Source organism: Myotis lucifugus, unplaced genomic scaffold (assembly GCF_000147115.1).
Source record: "Myotis lucifugus unplaced genomic scaffold, Myoluc2.0 scaffold_2, whole genome shotgun sequence".
NCBI classification, from domain to species: Eukaryota; Metazoa; Chordata; class Mammalia; order Chiroptera; family Vespertilionidae; genus Myotis; species Myotis lucifugus.
Genome location: NW_005871050.1, coordinates 26,612,244 through 26,627,422, shown reverse-complemented (window position 1 = coordinate 26,627,422; position 15,179 = coordinate 26,612,244). Strand labels below are relative to the sequence as shown.

General features: G+C 39.7%; 1 protein-coding gene across 1 annotated transcript in view; it reads right to left on the bottom strand.

The window, feature by feature from the left end:
- Positions 1 to 13,586: 13,586 nt before the first annotated feature.
- GUCY2F (guanylate cyclase 2F, retinal) overlaps positions 13,587 to 15,179 on the bottom strand; it is a 115,068-nt gene continuing 113,475 nt past the window's right edge. The window contains 2 exon segments of the mRNA XM_006082338.1: positions 13,587 to 13,674; positions 13,763 to 13,837. Of these exon segments, the coding sequence (XP_006082400.1) occupies positions 13,587 to 13,674; positions 13,763 to 13,837 (163 nt within the window).

Here is a 15,179-nt window from a genome sequence, read left to right as displayed (position 1 = left end):
TGTTTTACTATGGTTGCAAATATCAAAAAATTTCTATATGTGACACGGCACCAGAGTTAAGTTAGGGTTTTTCAAAATGCTGACACGCTGAGCTCAAAAGGTTCGCCATCACTGGGTTAGAGTGACCACTAAACTGACTTTGTTAATCTAGGAGAATTCTTGAAGAGATTTAAAAATTTAAACATAGTATATACCTCTATTTTTTTTTCTAAAATGCACAGAAGCTGGCATTTCTTTAAATATACAGCTAATGTTTTAGGGCCATAAATGAGAGGATGAATATGTTTTTTCCACATCTTTAAAGTGCTTAGAATTTTTTTCAACAGAAAAGAATGACGTGATCAATTACCAAAATACTTACATTTAGCTTTAGAATTTTTGGTTGGGTTTTTATTTGAAGAGTAATGCTTAGAGTTTTTATACCACAATCCTAATGTTGAAGTTCAGATGTAAGAAGCAATGGGAAGTTTAAAAAGCCCCACCTTGTTCCCTCTGCATGCTGAAGATAGCATCTCTCAGATTGATGTATAGAACCAGTCCAAGAGGAGCCCCAAACCTTCCACCATGCTTGTTACCTTTTCTGAACATATACACCAGAAGGTTTTGTTATAATTAGGTATTGTTTCCAATGATCTTTGTTTCCAACTGTTGTAGAAAAACCTAGTCTATGACTTAGAGTGAAAAAGAAGAGAAATTGGGTCAATAAAAAAAAAGGTATGAAATTGGGTGATTCTGGTAATCCAAGTGTCCATGTTATGATGTAATGGTGTGAAAATTATTAATGTATATATGTTAACAACCTTCTTCTCCCAGTGCATCAAGGAGAGGTTGTTTTTCCTTTTCTCAGATCCTCACCATTCCAACCTCTCCTCCCTATATTTGGTGAAATGATCTTTGGCCTTTTGTGATGCATAATCAAGAAGAGAGAGCAAGAACACATGGGAGGCAGGGGAGAAGGATTTAGGCTGCATACATAACGTGCTTGGAAAGAGGGAAATATTGAGATAAAAGAATTGTTTTTCCTGGAGGTCCAGGAAAAGTTAGTGGGAGAGTGATGAAATAAAGAGAGAGAAACTTAACACCTATAGAATATGATACAAGAAAAAAAACACCACTGTAGAGAAAGGGAGATTTTAATGAGTTGTTTTAAATCTCCTTCATGGTTTTTTATTAGTGTTAGAATTTAAATTATTTTGAAAGTCCTTTTGGTTGCTAGACCATGTCTTTGACTATGACACTACTCTGACACTGGTCAATGATGGTCCTTACTTCATAAAAGATTCATTAAGTTCATGAAATCATCTTTCTCTGAGGTTGAATGCCTTGCCCCTGTAGATATGCAATGACACTTCATAGCAGATCTGACAAATTGGCTTTTCTCAATAGCTAACCACCAAAGCCCTCCTGGGGCCTACTCCCTGGTGAGATGCAGTCTGGTGGCAATAAAACTATCTCTCATCCCTGACATTTGGTTAGAAATGGTAACTTTCTCCAGTACTTTGACATCAATATACTCTTCTTCCATCTTCTCAGCATCCCTCTGAGGTAGATAGGACTGGGATGTATATCTCTACTGTTCTTTACCAGCAAGTAATTGGCAGAGACCACACATCCTTAGGCTCTGAATCTCGATCCTCCTTGAGATACCCCTTAGAGAATTCAAAAATGAATTGTCTGTGATCCAAAGGATCACTTGATACAGGAGATACTTGAAAGCAGAAAAGGGTCACTTTAACCATCCATTCTTCTGGGTTCTTTGTGCCAGTTCTCTGTATTAAGCCAGGTTAACAGAAAGCAATCAACCTTAACCATACTTTTTTAGCCTTCTGAGGGAAAAGGACTTTTCTGGTTGAAGATTTGACATTTTACAGCTATGTTTTTGAAAGGGAAAAAAAGACTTTTCTGTTTGAAGATTATATCTATATCTTTTGTAAAGCCATATTGTCCATTATGATAAACACTATATATTATACAAAGAAATACATGATAAATTCCTCCTAGAATTCCGTGGCAGCAAAAAACAACAACATCTGTCTAAGCAGTTGAACTCGGCTTTTTTTTTTTACTTGACAAAGAACCATGTGACTTAATTTTGTTGTTTTCTTTCCTTTTTACCTTAACTGCGAAGAAACTCAGTAAAATTTAGTGGTTAAATACAGTGATTTATCATGAGGCTGTCTGAAGCTTCTAGTTCTGTTTCTTATAACATTCTTTCATGTTTTTTTATTTGAATTGATCTGTTTATATGTGTTCTTAACATTTGGAAACTGCTTAAGTCTATTTTAAGGAATCATGGAACCATAGAATCTCAGAGTGGGAAAGGATCATTTACAACAACAAAAAAATCACTTAGCCCAACACCCCATACAATGCTAAGAGTACCATCTACTCTCTCCCCACCACATGACCATTCAGGCTCTGTTTGAATACCCATAATATCAGAGAACTCACTATCTTTGACGCCAAAACATTCATTTTTGGACAGATTCTATTTACTGAGGCCACATAAAACAAACTGAAAACCTGGTCACCCTGGTATCCTTTCACTTATATCAAGAGAGCTATCATGACCCCCCCCCTTAGTCCTTTAGTTACCACTTCACTTGGCTAAGTGTTACAATACCTAAAACAGGCACCTCTCAATACCTCAAGAGAAAACCATAGTAAACAATGACTGAATTCAATAATCAATGCATGAATGGGGAACATTTTGCTATCAAGGTCACTTCCCATCAAGACAAAAAAGTTAAACAACAATGTCATAATAAAAATATGCTTTATTTATCTGTTTAGAACTTTATGAGAGGAATATAAAAGCATTCCTGCTTTTCAGAATAAAACTAGGCATTTAACCTAAATTTAATAAACACAACAAATTAAAAATATACTTTGCTTTTATAATGGTTAATTATATATTTTATTATATATATATATCTATATTTATTTCTATGTGTCTATCTATCTATATGTATATACAGGGTGAGGCAAAGGTAGGTTTACAATTATGAATATGCAAAACCTGGAGTTTATTCTTATATTATTATTATTGATTAACTATTGTATTACTTTGCATATGAACAACTACAAACCTACTTTTGCCCATACCCTGTACCCTGTACACACACACACACACACACACACACACATAGTGAGAGATGAGGTCGGGTGGAAGAGAGAAGAAGGGTGGGAGATTGAGGGATAGGAACACAGAAAAAACATTAGGCAAAAAAGGAAAAGAAATGAAATGCACAGAGGAAAGCTACATACACAGAGAGGCATAGAAACACACATTTATTCATTCAATAAATACTTATTGTGTGCCTTTTATATTTATTCAGGTACAATACAGAGTACAAAGATTAGTCAAACATGGTTCCTACCCTCAAGAAGCTTGTAACATCTATTTTTTTCTCTATATAAAAATATAATAGAAACAAGTGAACAAATAACTATAAAACAAGTTAATATTATATAACCATTAAAGAAGTATAGGTAAATTTATTATTGGAATTCAGAAATAGGGACATATCACTAGAGGGAAGGCTTTCTGAAGAAAGTGATATTTGACTAGACTTTGAAGGATGGGTAAAATTGGCTCTGTGGTGGATGGAGACAGGGATGAAATTTTAGGTAGAGGAAAAAGCATGAATAAAGGTATGGAGTCAGAAAAGGTCAGGAGAAAGTACAAGTAGTAGTTTTGGGCTACAGTATAAGCTATAAAAAAGAGTCTAGAGAAAGCTAGGTTGTAACATAATAAGGAATTTATAAAAACAGAGAAATATTGAAATTTTTAGAATAGGAAAATTAGAAGATCTGAACTTTCATCCCAGAAAAATACACTTCAAAACAGAGTTATACACACCGGGGTGGGGGATTACTTCTCTAAAATAACATAACAATTTTTAACATAATCTTATGATACTCTTTTGGAATACTATCATTTCAACCATTAATGTAGTGTTACACTTTCAAATTATAGGCATAAATGGGGATACTTCATATTAATATTTGTCCTGTGGTGTTAGTGACTAAGCCACCCCAAATCTGACCCAAGGGGCAGGTTCTACAGACTCAAAACTAACCCAATAAATTTACTCTGACCTTATATTGCTCCTGGTCCAAGGTATAACCAAAAGAATGAGCATGCCCTGCTTCTTAATTACACCAAAGATGTCACAATGAAGTTAACATACTACCACTTATAAAGAGTCTAGCTCCATGATCTAGTCCCTTTGTGGGCTCCAAGCAATTGTTTTTCCTTTGATCTCTCATTCTCAGAAGGCATCCTCCTAGGAAGTTCACCTGGCTCAATCATCCCTGAAGCATCTGGAATCAGTGAGTACAGGGGCAAAGTCCCTCTCTGGCTAGCTTCTATCTACTGGGTGCACTACTTTACCCACAGCTCAAATTTCAAGGCTTTGGAGGAGAGAGATGTTGTCAACAATAGTAATTGGAATTAGTTCTTATCCAATTTTGTATGAAGTTTGCAGGCTTGGATCTCTTCTGACCTCCCTCACTATATACTGGAGTTCTTATTTGGATGATGTGCACAGTGAAAATATACCTAAGATGCTCTCTGAAGTCAGGCCTCTTTTCAGATATATCTAGGATTTTAATTTTCCAAATAGAAAAAAAAGGTCATGTGCTATAAACTACAAATAAATCCATTGGGCTGGGCAGAAATAGAGGTTTGCTTTCCATCCACTTAAGCCATATCACTTTAGGAACATGTATGGCTCTGAATGAGATCTTTACTGCATGGTAAAGGTGATTTAGTGACCAAGAAATCTGTAATATCTCTCTCTCTCTCTCTCTCTCTCTCTCTCTCTCTCTCTCTCTCTCTCTCCCCTCTCTCCTGTGATGTCAGTACAGTCACCTAGATCAAAATACTCCAAACCAAAGTTTTTCTGCCAAGCTTGTGCCTACACATACAGTTAGGGGTCTTACTTACTCCAGGATCTCTAACAAGAAGTGTTCCTAAGGGTTGGGAATTTTCTTTTTTCCAGTAATACAAAACATATAATACAGCCTTCCATTTCATGGTTTGTGTTGTCCTGGAAAATCAGGTAAACTAAGGTGTGTTCATATGTAAGATGTAATTCAGTTTAGATCAGGAAATCATAAATACGTTTTTCACTTTATTAAGAAAATGTTTCTGTGTGTCTGATACTGTCCTATCCATGGGGGGGACACAGATCTTAATACTTGCTAAGAACATGGTTATTCAACAATAGATTACTGTATTGCTCACTTTCTTTTTTTCTTAATTGTTTTATTGCTTAAAGTATTACAAAGAGTATTATATATGTCTCCTTTTTTTTTTCTCCCCTTGACCTTCCCCTAGCCTCCCATACCCCCCAGTGTCTTGTGTCCATTGGTTATGCTTATATGAATGGATTAGAAAACTGTGGTACAGCTACACAGTGGAATACTATGCTGCTGTAAAAACGAAGGAATTCTTACCATTTGCAACAGCATGGATGGAATTGGAGAGCATTATGCTAAGTGAAATAAGCCAGTCAATGAAAGAAAAATACCACATGATCTCACTCATTTCTGGATAATTAAGACCATTATAAACTGATGAACAAAAATAGATACAGAGGCAGAGCAACATCGAACAGACTGTCAAACTACAGCAGGAAGGCCGGGGAGGGTTGATGGGGGGTGGGTAGATCAACCAAAGGACTTGTATGCATGCATATAAGCATAACCAATGGTCATGGATTTTCTTGATACCTCAGATATCCTTTTGACCTTGGTAAGAGCAGTTCCACTTCTACTAACTAGATAGTGACTTTAGGAAGATGGTTTCTCCTTTCTGGACCCCAATATCCTTTTCTACATTTCAGCAGGGTTGATAGTCTCCAAGGCCCTGCTAGCTCTATGATTCTATGTGCATATTCATTTGCTTGGGATTAGGTCACCTTTGAAAAATCTTGAGTGGCATCTGGAACCACTCTAATTTGCAGTGAGCCAAAGTGAGAATATAGTCACCACTGCTCTCGGTGCCTAATTGAAAGAGATTCACTGTTGCTTGGCCTGCAGCAAATCCAAACTGGAAGGAAAAAATAAGGTAGCAGGGTTTTTACAAACCAGTTCAGAGAAACCCAAACAAGATACAAAAAAAACCTATTATGTTTTTTAAAAGATAGCTTGTGTCTATGTCTGTGGTCCACTTATCAATCATCTTGACCCAAGAAGATGGCATGGATCAGAGAAGAGGTGAGAAAGGATTCTATTGCACAGATTCCATTGTTTCAAATGGGCTACAAGCAACCAGCCAATAGGAAATGTGCTTGATTAGGTCAACTAGCTTTGACTAGAGAAAAGGTTAAAATAAGATGATCAATCAATTGTGGCCTTTTGTCTAATTAACGCTTACTTGATTCAACTCAGTTCTTAAGTTACATCCCATTGCTTGATGTCGCACAGACGTGACCACCCAGTGCTTGAAGTATTTGGCTGCTTGCCACCTTCCACTCCTTGCAAATTGATTCCACTTGGATTAAGGACAAGAATGTGATGAAATGAGTAGCTTGGTAATAAAGTTATTTATACACTAAGTTTAAGACAAGGTAGAATGGGAGTCCTTAGAACAACATTTTTTGGTAGAGTAGCTTTTTGTAGTAAACCAAGTTACAGCCCTCTGATGAGGTAGATAGCCACTTGTTATCTCCTCCTGCTTAGCAACCTCAAATAAAATAAGAAACAAATGCATCACTGAAAGCAGTCTACAATCTAAACAGATCCATCCTCTACCATGAAAAATATCAGCAACACTGCCAGCAATAAAATAAAAGCAAAATGAGAATCAGCTGATTTAAAGTATTCTTTGTCTGGGTATATGTTATAATGACATGCAGTAATCTGTGAAATGAGTCCAAACAGGAAGGATAAAGTAAAATAAAGGATCAAAAGGGATTTTGAACAATTTTAATTTCCTAGGTGCTTTTCTGTGTTTTCTAAATTTTCTATAATGAAAGTGTATTGCTGTTGAGACAGGTGAGAAAAAAATCTAACAGGACTTAAACAATCCCCCATGGGATGGCCATTTTGTTAAGTTAATTTGTAAAGTAAAACCTCAATAAACAGAACCTAGCTTGCAATTCATTAGCATTAGCTTTCGTTTTCCAATAATCTATTTTGAAAAGTAAATCACAAGAAAACAAGTGATGTGATAACATTTGACTTTGTTTGAAAACTTTATGTTGTTTTCTAAATATTTTGTTTTGGATGAGGAATATAAGCTACTTAGAAAAACAACTGTGGAAAAAAATCACTTTTGTCTCTCTTAACCACCAACTCAAGCCAACATGCTAGTAGCATTGGGTGAATAAAAATATTTGTTTGTATGTAAGAATAAGGCTATACTCCACTAGGTAAGTGAAATGGTACATGGGAGTAGAGAGTGTTTTGCTTCCCCACAAATAATTAAAATACTAAGGCAAATAGAAGAAAGCTTAGTTTGGGTCAATGCAGAAGGCAAGTGCCCATCAGCAGATGAATGGATTAAAAAACTTTGGCACATCTACACAATGGAATACTATGCTGCTGTAAAAAGGAAGGAACTCCTACCATTTGCAATGGATGGAGCTGGAGAGCATTATGCTAAGTGAAATAAGTCAGTCAGAGAAAGATAAATATCACATGCTCTCACTCATTTGTGGATTATAATGAACAACATAAACCAATGAACAAAAACAGATGTAGAGACAGAGAAGCATTGATCAGACCATCAAACCTCAGAAGGAAGGTAGGGGAGGGTAGGGGTGAGGGGGAGAGATCAACCTAAGGACTTGTATGCATGCATATAAGCATAAGCGATGGATGTGGACAACAGGGGGTGAGGGTGAGGGCAGGATTGGGGGGATGAGAGGACATTGGGGGGATAAGGACACATTTGTAATATCTTAATCAATAAAGGGAAAATTAAAAAAAAAGAATCCAAGAAAGGATAGAGTAGTTTTAGATAAGGGTTCATGACAGAATCAAGTCAAGATGTGATCATGAACAAGACAGGAATAGTAGGCTAGATGAGGTAGGGTTGGTTGACATGCTGAACTAGAGAAATACCAAAGAGGAAAATAAGGGATAGGATCAGACACGAGCTAAGTATCACCTTCGAGGATCTTGTTATTCAATAAAAGACTGACTGCCAGTCCTTATTCTGCAGGCCTAGCCCTGGGGCTACAGTTCCTGGGTATAAAGGACTAAACCATGTTTGGGAAAATCCTGATCTATGAGCCTGTACCTGCAGCCCCATTTCCTTGCCCACAACAATCCTTCCCCATTCCTACTAGAGTACAGTATCATTTCCTCTAGGAGAAGTAAAGTCTGTTTTGAGTTAGTAACTTTCCTGGAAAATTCCCTTAGACCTTGCTTCTCTCTAGAATTCTTAAAAGCTTAGCTTTTGACTGAGATCTTGCTGTAAGTAGAGATGATTTTCAGTCTTCTCTGCCATGTCTAGACAAGAGAATTAGAAACTCAGATCAAGGAGTTTGAAAGGCAACTTCTGACTTTTCTGTACCCTCTTGAACAGTTTTAGCATAGTAAATAGACCACCTGAGGCTGAGGGAAGTTAGCTTCTGTAAAGAGTCCCAGTGTGCTTTGACTGAAGGTATAGGGAAAACTGCTGGGAAGAGCTTTGGATTTGAAGCTCCGATTCAGGTGAGTTAATAATGAAAAAATTAAATATTAGTGAGAAAAATATCAAATTATACCTTAGATATTTCTTTCTCTAAAAAGGCTTGTTCTAAAGGAATTAACTGCATTACTGGCTAATGTGTTTGAGTTCAGTTGTTTTAATAAAGAGATTATCTACACTAATAAAAGACAAAAATGCTAATTGATCGTACCTATGCCCTAAGCCATGTCCATCAGCCAATCAGAGCGACTATATGCAAATTAACCCAACCAAGATTGTGGCCTGCAGCCACAGAGCTGGAGCAAGCAGGAGGCTTGGTTGCCCAGGCGATGGGGGAAGCCAAGCTTCCCGCCTGCCCTGAGCCAGCTGTGGCCTCTGCTCATGGCAACAAAGTTTCAATTACAGAAGACAAATAAATCCCAGATACCTGCTTCCAGCCAGCCTCCACTGGGAGCTTGGGTGGCTGGGGGTTGTGGCCAGCCTGAAAACCGCCCTCAGCCCCTCACCCAGGTTGGCCAGGCACCCCAGTGGGGACCCCCACACTGAAGGGACTGTGGACAGCCTGCAAACAGCCATCATCCCCTCACCCAGGCTGGCCAGGCACCCCAGGGCAACCCCCACCCTCAAGGGGCTGTGGTCAGCCTGCAAACAGCCATCAGCCCCTCACTCAGACTGGCCAGCCACTCCTATATAATAAAATGGTAATATGCAAATTGACCCAAACAGCAGAAAGACTGGGAATGACTGGTCACTATGACACACACTGACCACCAGGGGGCAGATGCTCAATGCAGGAGCTGCCCCCTGGTGGTCAGTGTGCTCCCACAGGGGGAGCTCTGCTCAGCCACAAGCCAGGCTGACTGCCAGTACAGCAGTGGTGGTGGGAGCCTCTCCCACTTCCTCAGTAGTGCTAAGAATGTCCGACTGCAGCTTAGGCCTGCTCCCTGCTGGCAAGTGGACATCCCCCGAGGGCTCCCGGGCTGCCAGAGGGTATCTTACTGCCAGCTTAGGCCCAATCCCCCAGGGAGCAGGCCTAAGTCCACAGGTGTTCATCCCCCGAGGGGTCCCAGACTGCGAGAGGGCACAGGCTGGCTGAGGGACCCCCCCCCAAGTGCACAAATTTTTGTGCACCGGGCCTCTAGTTTTTATAATAAAAGGGAAGAAAGCTTTCTTAACTATTTTAAACATGCCAGTGACTTAAACCACTGCCAATAACCCCTTGAAAGTAGAATCTGGAAAACTAAAAGCATAATTAAGTAAAAACAAATGTTCAAATGGATTTATATTAGGGAAGGGGTAAGGATTTGAAAAGCCAGTGGGCAGGGGGGAAGGCAGGGCAATTAAAAAAAAAAACTTCAAGGGAATTTTCCAATTCAATCCACTACTTCTATATCTTATACCTTGGTAATATCTTTTACATCTCTGAACATGACTGTGAGGTCCACTGATATATTCACCTATCTAGCAAGGAAAATCAATTATGTTGCCTAGATTATCCTTACTTAGACAGGAAAAGAGGCCATACAGTTTTGGAAAGATTTTGAATAATAAGCAATAAGAAAACAAACTTCTTAGCTCTCAGTTATCCAAACAACACAATTAACCAGACTCTTTTCCTCCCCCCATCTCCTATGCATTCCAGCCAACTGAGGTCAAAGTGGACTGAAATTCAGATGTATGTTTGCTGGAAGATTTTTTTCTGGGCACTAATCTCGTAGTATCTGAGTTATAAATTATGCTCATTAAATACTTTCTAGAAATTCAAACAAAATGAAAAAGAAAACAAAGTACCTCTTACTTTTTTCTGTGAAAATAGAGACCTTATCTTAGTCCTAATTGTGCCTGCTATTTTGAAATGACCCAACTTGGAGGTAGTTCTTTCCCGTTCCTTAGGCTCACATTCATTACCCTTTACATTCAAACAGCTTTTTGCATGATGGCTATATAATGAAAAAAGCTTATTAAAGTTACTTCCAAGATTAAACAATGTCACCAAAATAAATTTAATTAAAAATAAAATAACAATAATAAATTACTTCCCAGAGGCCCTTACACTGTAATTAGACTTGAATAACCCTGGAGATTGGTCATCCTCATAGGTGTAGTCATTCACTAATTTCGTGCCCAGGCATAACAATTTGTTGAACTAGAGTGAGCTTTTCCATTCCTCACCAAGAGAAGATTTCAATCTTGGGTCCCTTTGCTACTGGGTGGGAAAAAGAAAACACAGTAAGTATATTTTCTCCATTTTAGGCCATTCACAGGATTTCAATATGAAATGTTCCCAAACCCCTCAACACCATTCTATTGCACAAACAGCTTGCAAATTGTTAAAGTTTCCCGAATCACTTGACAAACATTATTATATTTGTCAGGTTTACATAATTAGATGTTGCTATTTACAAGAGTTTTTACAAATTTCACGAAAAGGAAGACATGTTAATGTACAGGTAGTCCTCAACATACTAATGATGTATGTCCAAAACATTTATATGTTACTGATTTGGAAATTGGAATGCATTGCTTCAGAGAAAGAATGCTATATATGTGGTGGTCAGGTTTCTAGGCCAGTCCACATAGGCTAATTTAACCCACATGGAGCAGAGTTATATTAGAGCTCTAGCAGGGGTCCTGGGTCCTGAGAGCAGAAGAAAAGGGATTCTTTATTCCCATTTTGGGGTCTAAGGAAAACCCAAAGCAAATGTTTTAAGTGGTAACCATTATGAGCCTCCATTCCTAAAAACTGCCAACTTTGTCATTTCTCCTTGTTCCAATCAAAATGAAACTTCTTTGTCCTCCTGGACATCTAGCTTAGTTCACCTTCATTATATGACTGATTAATTGTCCCTTACCCTCCAAAAGGTACATCTATGATTGAAAGAGGAGGTTTGTCAACCCCAAATGAACCCCAGTTGGTGAAATTTTAGGGAAAGTAATCAGATGAAGTGATAACTTTGAGGAAGTTTTGGTGAGTGGTGGATATTTGGAAACATGCCAAAGGAGCTACTAGGTAGACAACAGGGCCCTGCCTGAGAGACAGCCCCTGTAGTCACTTCCACAGCATGTTTCCTTCCTCCATGACTCCACTGGGTCTTAAGTTTTCCCCTAACAGCTCCCATGATTGTTGCAGTGGATGAGAATCATTCATAGATACTGTGGGTCTTTTGTAAGTTGGATCTATCTCACTAAAAGTAAGGCTGAAACATTCTGGAATAGATGCTATTACTGGGTGACATCAACATAGGTTATTTAATGAGCTAAGTGAGATATCTGGGAGCTCTTGGATTTAGAACAAGCCTTCTGAAAATTTTTAAGAGTGCTCTTCTTGAGGATTTTTGTGATTTTCACACCCTTCCAAGGCCACTGTGGTTAATTAAAATGCTGATTAAAGTACAAGTGCTAATGATGCCAAGATCAGAGGTCAAATCTACTTTTGACCCAATTGGCTTCAATCATTCCGTATGTCCACAGCCCACAGAAGCCTGCCTTCTGTCAAGGTGGTCCAAAAGAGTGAGTGTAAATGGCCTAAGCCACGTCCACCTGTAATGCTGGGAAAGCACTACCAAGCACAGCCAATGATAGTGAGTCTGCTTCAGTGTCTTTTGCTGCAAACTCCCACACATTTTTAAGAATGGATAGTTATTTTTCTACAGTGCCTCCAAAGCCTGCACTACCCTGCCAAAAGGAAAACGCTTCAAGGGTTTCCAAACCCTTTCCTGCTGTGTGAGAGCAAGACAGAAAGAGACAGAAACTGAGACTGAGTCTGAGACCGAGACTGATTGTGTGTCTATATGTTTCCTTTCCCACAGGAAAGAATGTTTCTGAAAATTGGATGTGTGTGTGTCCCAGCTGCTTATATGCTTGTATTACTCCATAGGAAAGAACAGAGCCAGGACCCAGGTGGCAGGGTGACAGTGGAGCCACATGCTCAGTACAAAAGCCTTTCTGAAGTATAAATGTTATGACTTATAGAGAGTACTTGTGATAGTCACAGAAATGAAGATGCACTGGGTTTCCCTAGGAAAGAAAGAATCATAGAGTTAATAAAGTCAACCAAGGCTAGTAGAAAAATTGGAAGCATGTGGATGCCTTTGGTAGTTGCTTCTAGAATTGTGATTATTGTATAACATGTTAAAAAGAAGTGAATAGGAGTTAATGGAGATGCCCTAATGCTTACTTTAGAATTTTGTGATTTTCAAGGATATGTAGAGGGAGCAATAGCTCCTGGGGTCAAAGTCCCCATGAAATCAAGAATTAAAAAAGAAGAGGAGAGATATTGATAGAAGCCCAAGAAAGCAATGGATTCCTTAGAGATGAATACATGGGAAGAATTCTCGATAATTAGGTTGTTGCTGCTTCATAATCATATATTTCTAGTAGAGGAGGAGGAATTGGGGAATTATCCTGAATTCAAGCCAAGCTGTAAGAGTAGCCAGTATTAGTTTAGTTGGCAATGCCAACCTTGGAAGGGATCAGGTAGTGCCTCCAGAGGAAATGATATAAGCATCCCCTCAAAAATGGTCTTGCCAATAGATCCCAAGAAAGGGGGGTTAACGCAATATTGCTGTGTTGCTTAGGTAGATATGAGTCTCTCAAATCTTGAGATGACTCACTATGTGGCCCAGGTTCACAATGAAAGAGACAGGTGCACCTGCCTGGTAACTGAACAAGGCCAGCCTTGTTAATGTTCAAATGTGTTAGTGCAGGAGGCAAGGGTCTCTTTCAGGCCAGGGCAGCTGACCTCCCTCAGATGCAGCTTGCTCTGCCAACAGGCTTCTCCATAAGGTTTTTGGCATAATTCAGCAGAGCTTGGAAATTCACCAACTCCAACACACTCTGCCAACAGAGCGTAGGTTGAGAATGGCATTCATGCCAAAGGTAGCCCTAGCTTTGAAAATCTGGCAAGCTCTTATGCTCTGTTTTCCGGCTGGTCATTATCTTATGGCTTGTTTCTTACCAGCTGCCTTTCTGTTTTTCTTCTTTGGAAGGCTGCAATAACCACCAGTTGCAGGCCATGCCCCACTTGACTGCAGTGTAGGAGAGCAACAAAAATAGTGAAGAAGAGGGTGTGGCAGAGTAGGACATAGCAAGACTCTAATAAAGTGTGAACTTCACTTACCCACTTCGCCCACTGGTGGGGGCACAAGAAGGGGCTTTGTGAAACTTTTTTTTTCTGTGCCTTTGCCCTTACTATAGAAAATATGGAAAAATGTAGACATGCTATAAACCTAGAGAAGTCCTTCTGACAGAACTTGGAGAGAATCATTGGAGAAACCAAGATGGCGGCATAGGTTAACGCCGGAGTTTGCTGCCTCAAACAACCACTTCAAAAATACAACTAAAAGACGGAACGGACATCATCCAGAACCACAGGAAGGCTGGCTGAGTGGAAGTTCTGCAACTAGGAGAAACCGAGAATCAGAGGAGGCGCAGTGCTGAAGTAAAATACTAAGGTGCGGAGTGCGCGCAGCGCGGGCTGGTGGCTGAGGGCGCGGTTGTCTGTTTCAATCCGGAGGGACCCTCAGACTCAGAGCTCCAGATCCGGGCCAGTCTCTAGGGACCCAGACTCAAACGGGAGAAGCAGGACTGTCTGGCTACGGTCCCTCCGAGGTTTGCAGCTGTTGCTGGGACAGAGAGGCAGAGCCCCTGGGGACGGACTGAGAGCAGTCATAACTGCTCCCTCCTCCGCCCTGTTGATCCCGTGGGACCCGCCCCGCCCAAGCCCTGCACAGAGGCATTTGCCCGATAGCCTCAGGCAAAGGCTAGATTAGCACCTCCCTAGAGGACACAAGTTCTTCCACTGCAGACACAGCTGATTATCACAGCCAGTCAGCCTGGAGGTCAAATCCCTCTAGTATTAACTATAACAATCAAGGCTTAACTACAACAAGACTGCACACAAAGACCACTAGGGGGTGTACCAAGAAAGTGTAAAAAATGCGGAGACAAGGAAACAGGACAAAACTATCAAGGGAGGATATTGAGTTCAGAACCACACTTTTGAGGTCTCTCAAGAGGCTTCTAGAGTCTGTCGATAAACTTGATGAGATGTACAGGAAATCTAATGAGACCCTCGATGGTGTGATAAAGGACCATCTAGAAAGTAAGCATACACTGACTGAAATAAAGAATATTATACAGACTCCCAACAGCAGACCAGAGGAGCGCAAGAATCAAGTCAAAGATTTGAAATGCGAAGAAGCGAGAAACACCCAACCGGAAAAGCAAAATGAAAAAAGAACCCCAAAATACGAAGATAGTGTAAGGAGCCTCTGGGACAGCTTCAAGCTTACCAACATCAGAATTATAGGGGTACCAGAAGATGAGAGACAGCAAGATATTGAAAACCTATTTCAAGAAATAATGACAGAAAACTTCCCCTATCTGGTGAAATAGACTTACAAGTCCAGGAAGCGCAGAGATCCCCAAACAAAAGGAATCCAAAGAGGACCACACCAAGACACATCATAATTAAAATGCCAAGAGCAAAAGACAAAGAGAAAATCTTAAAAGCAGCAAGAGAAAGAAACTC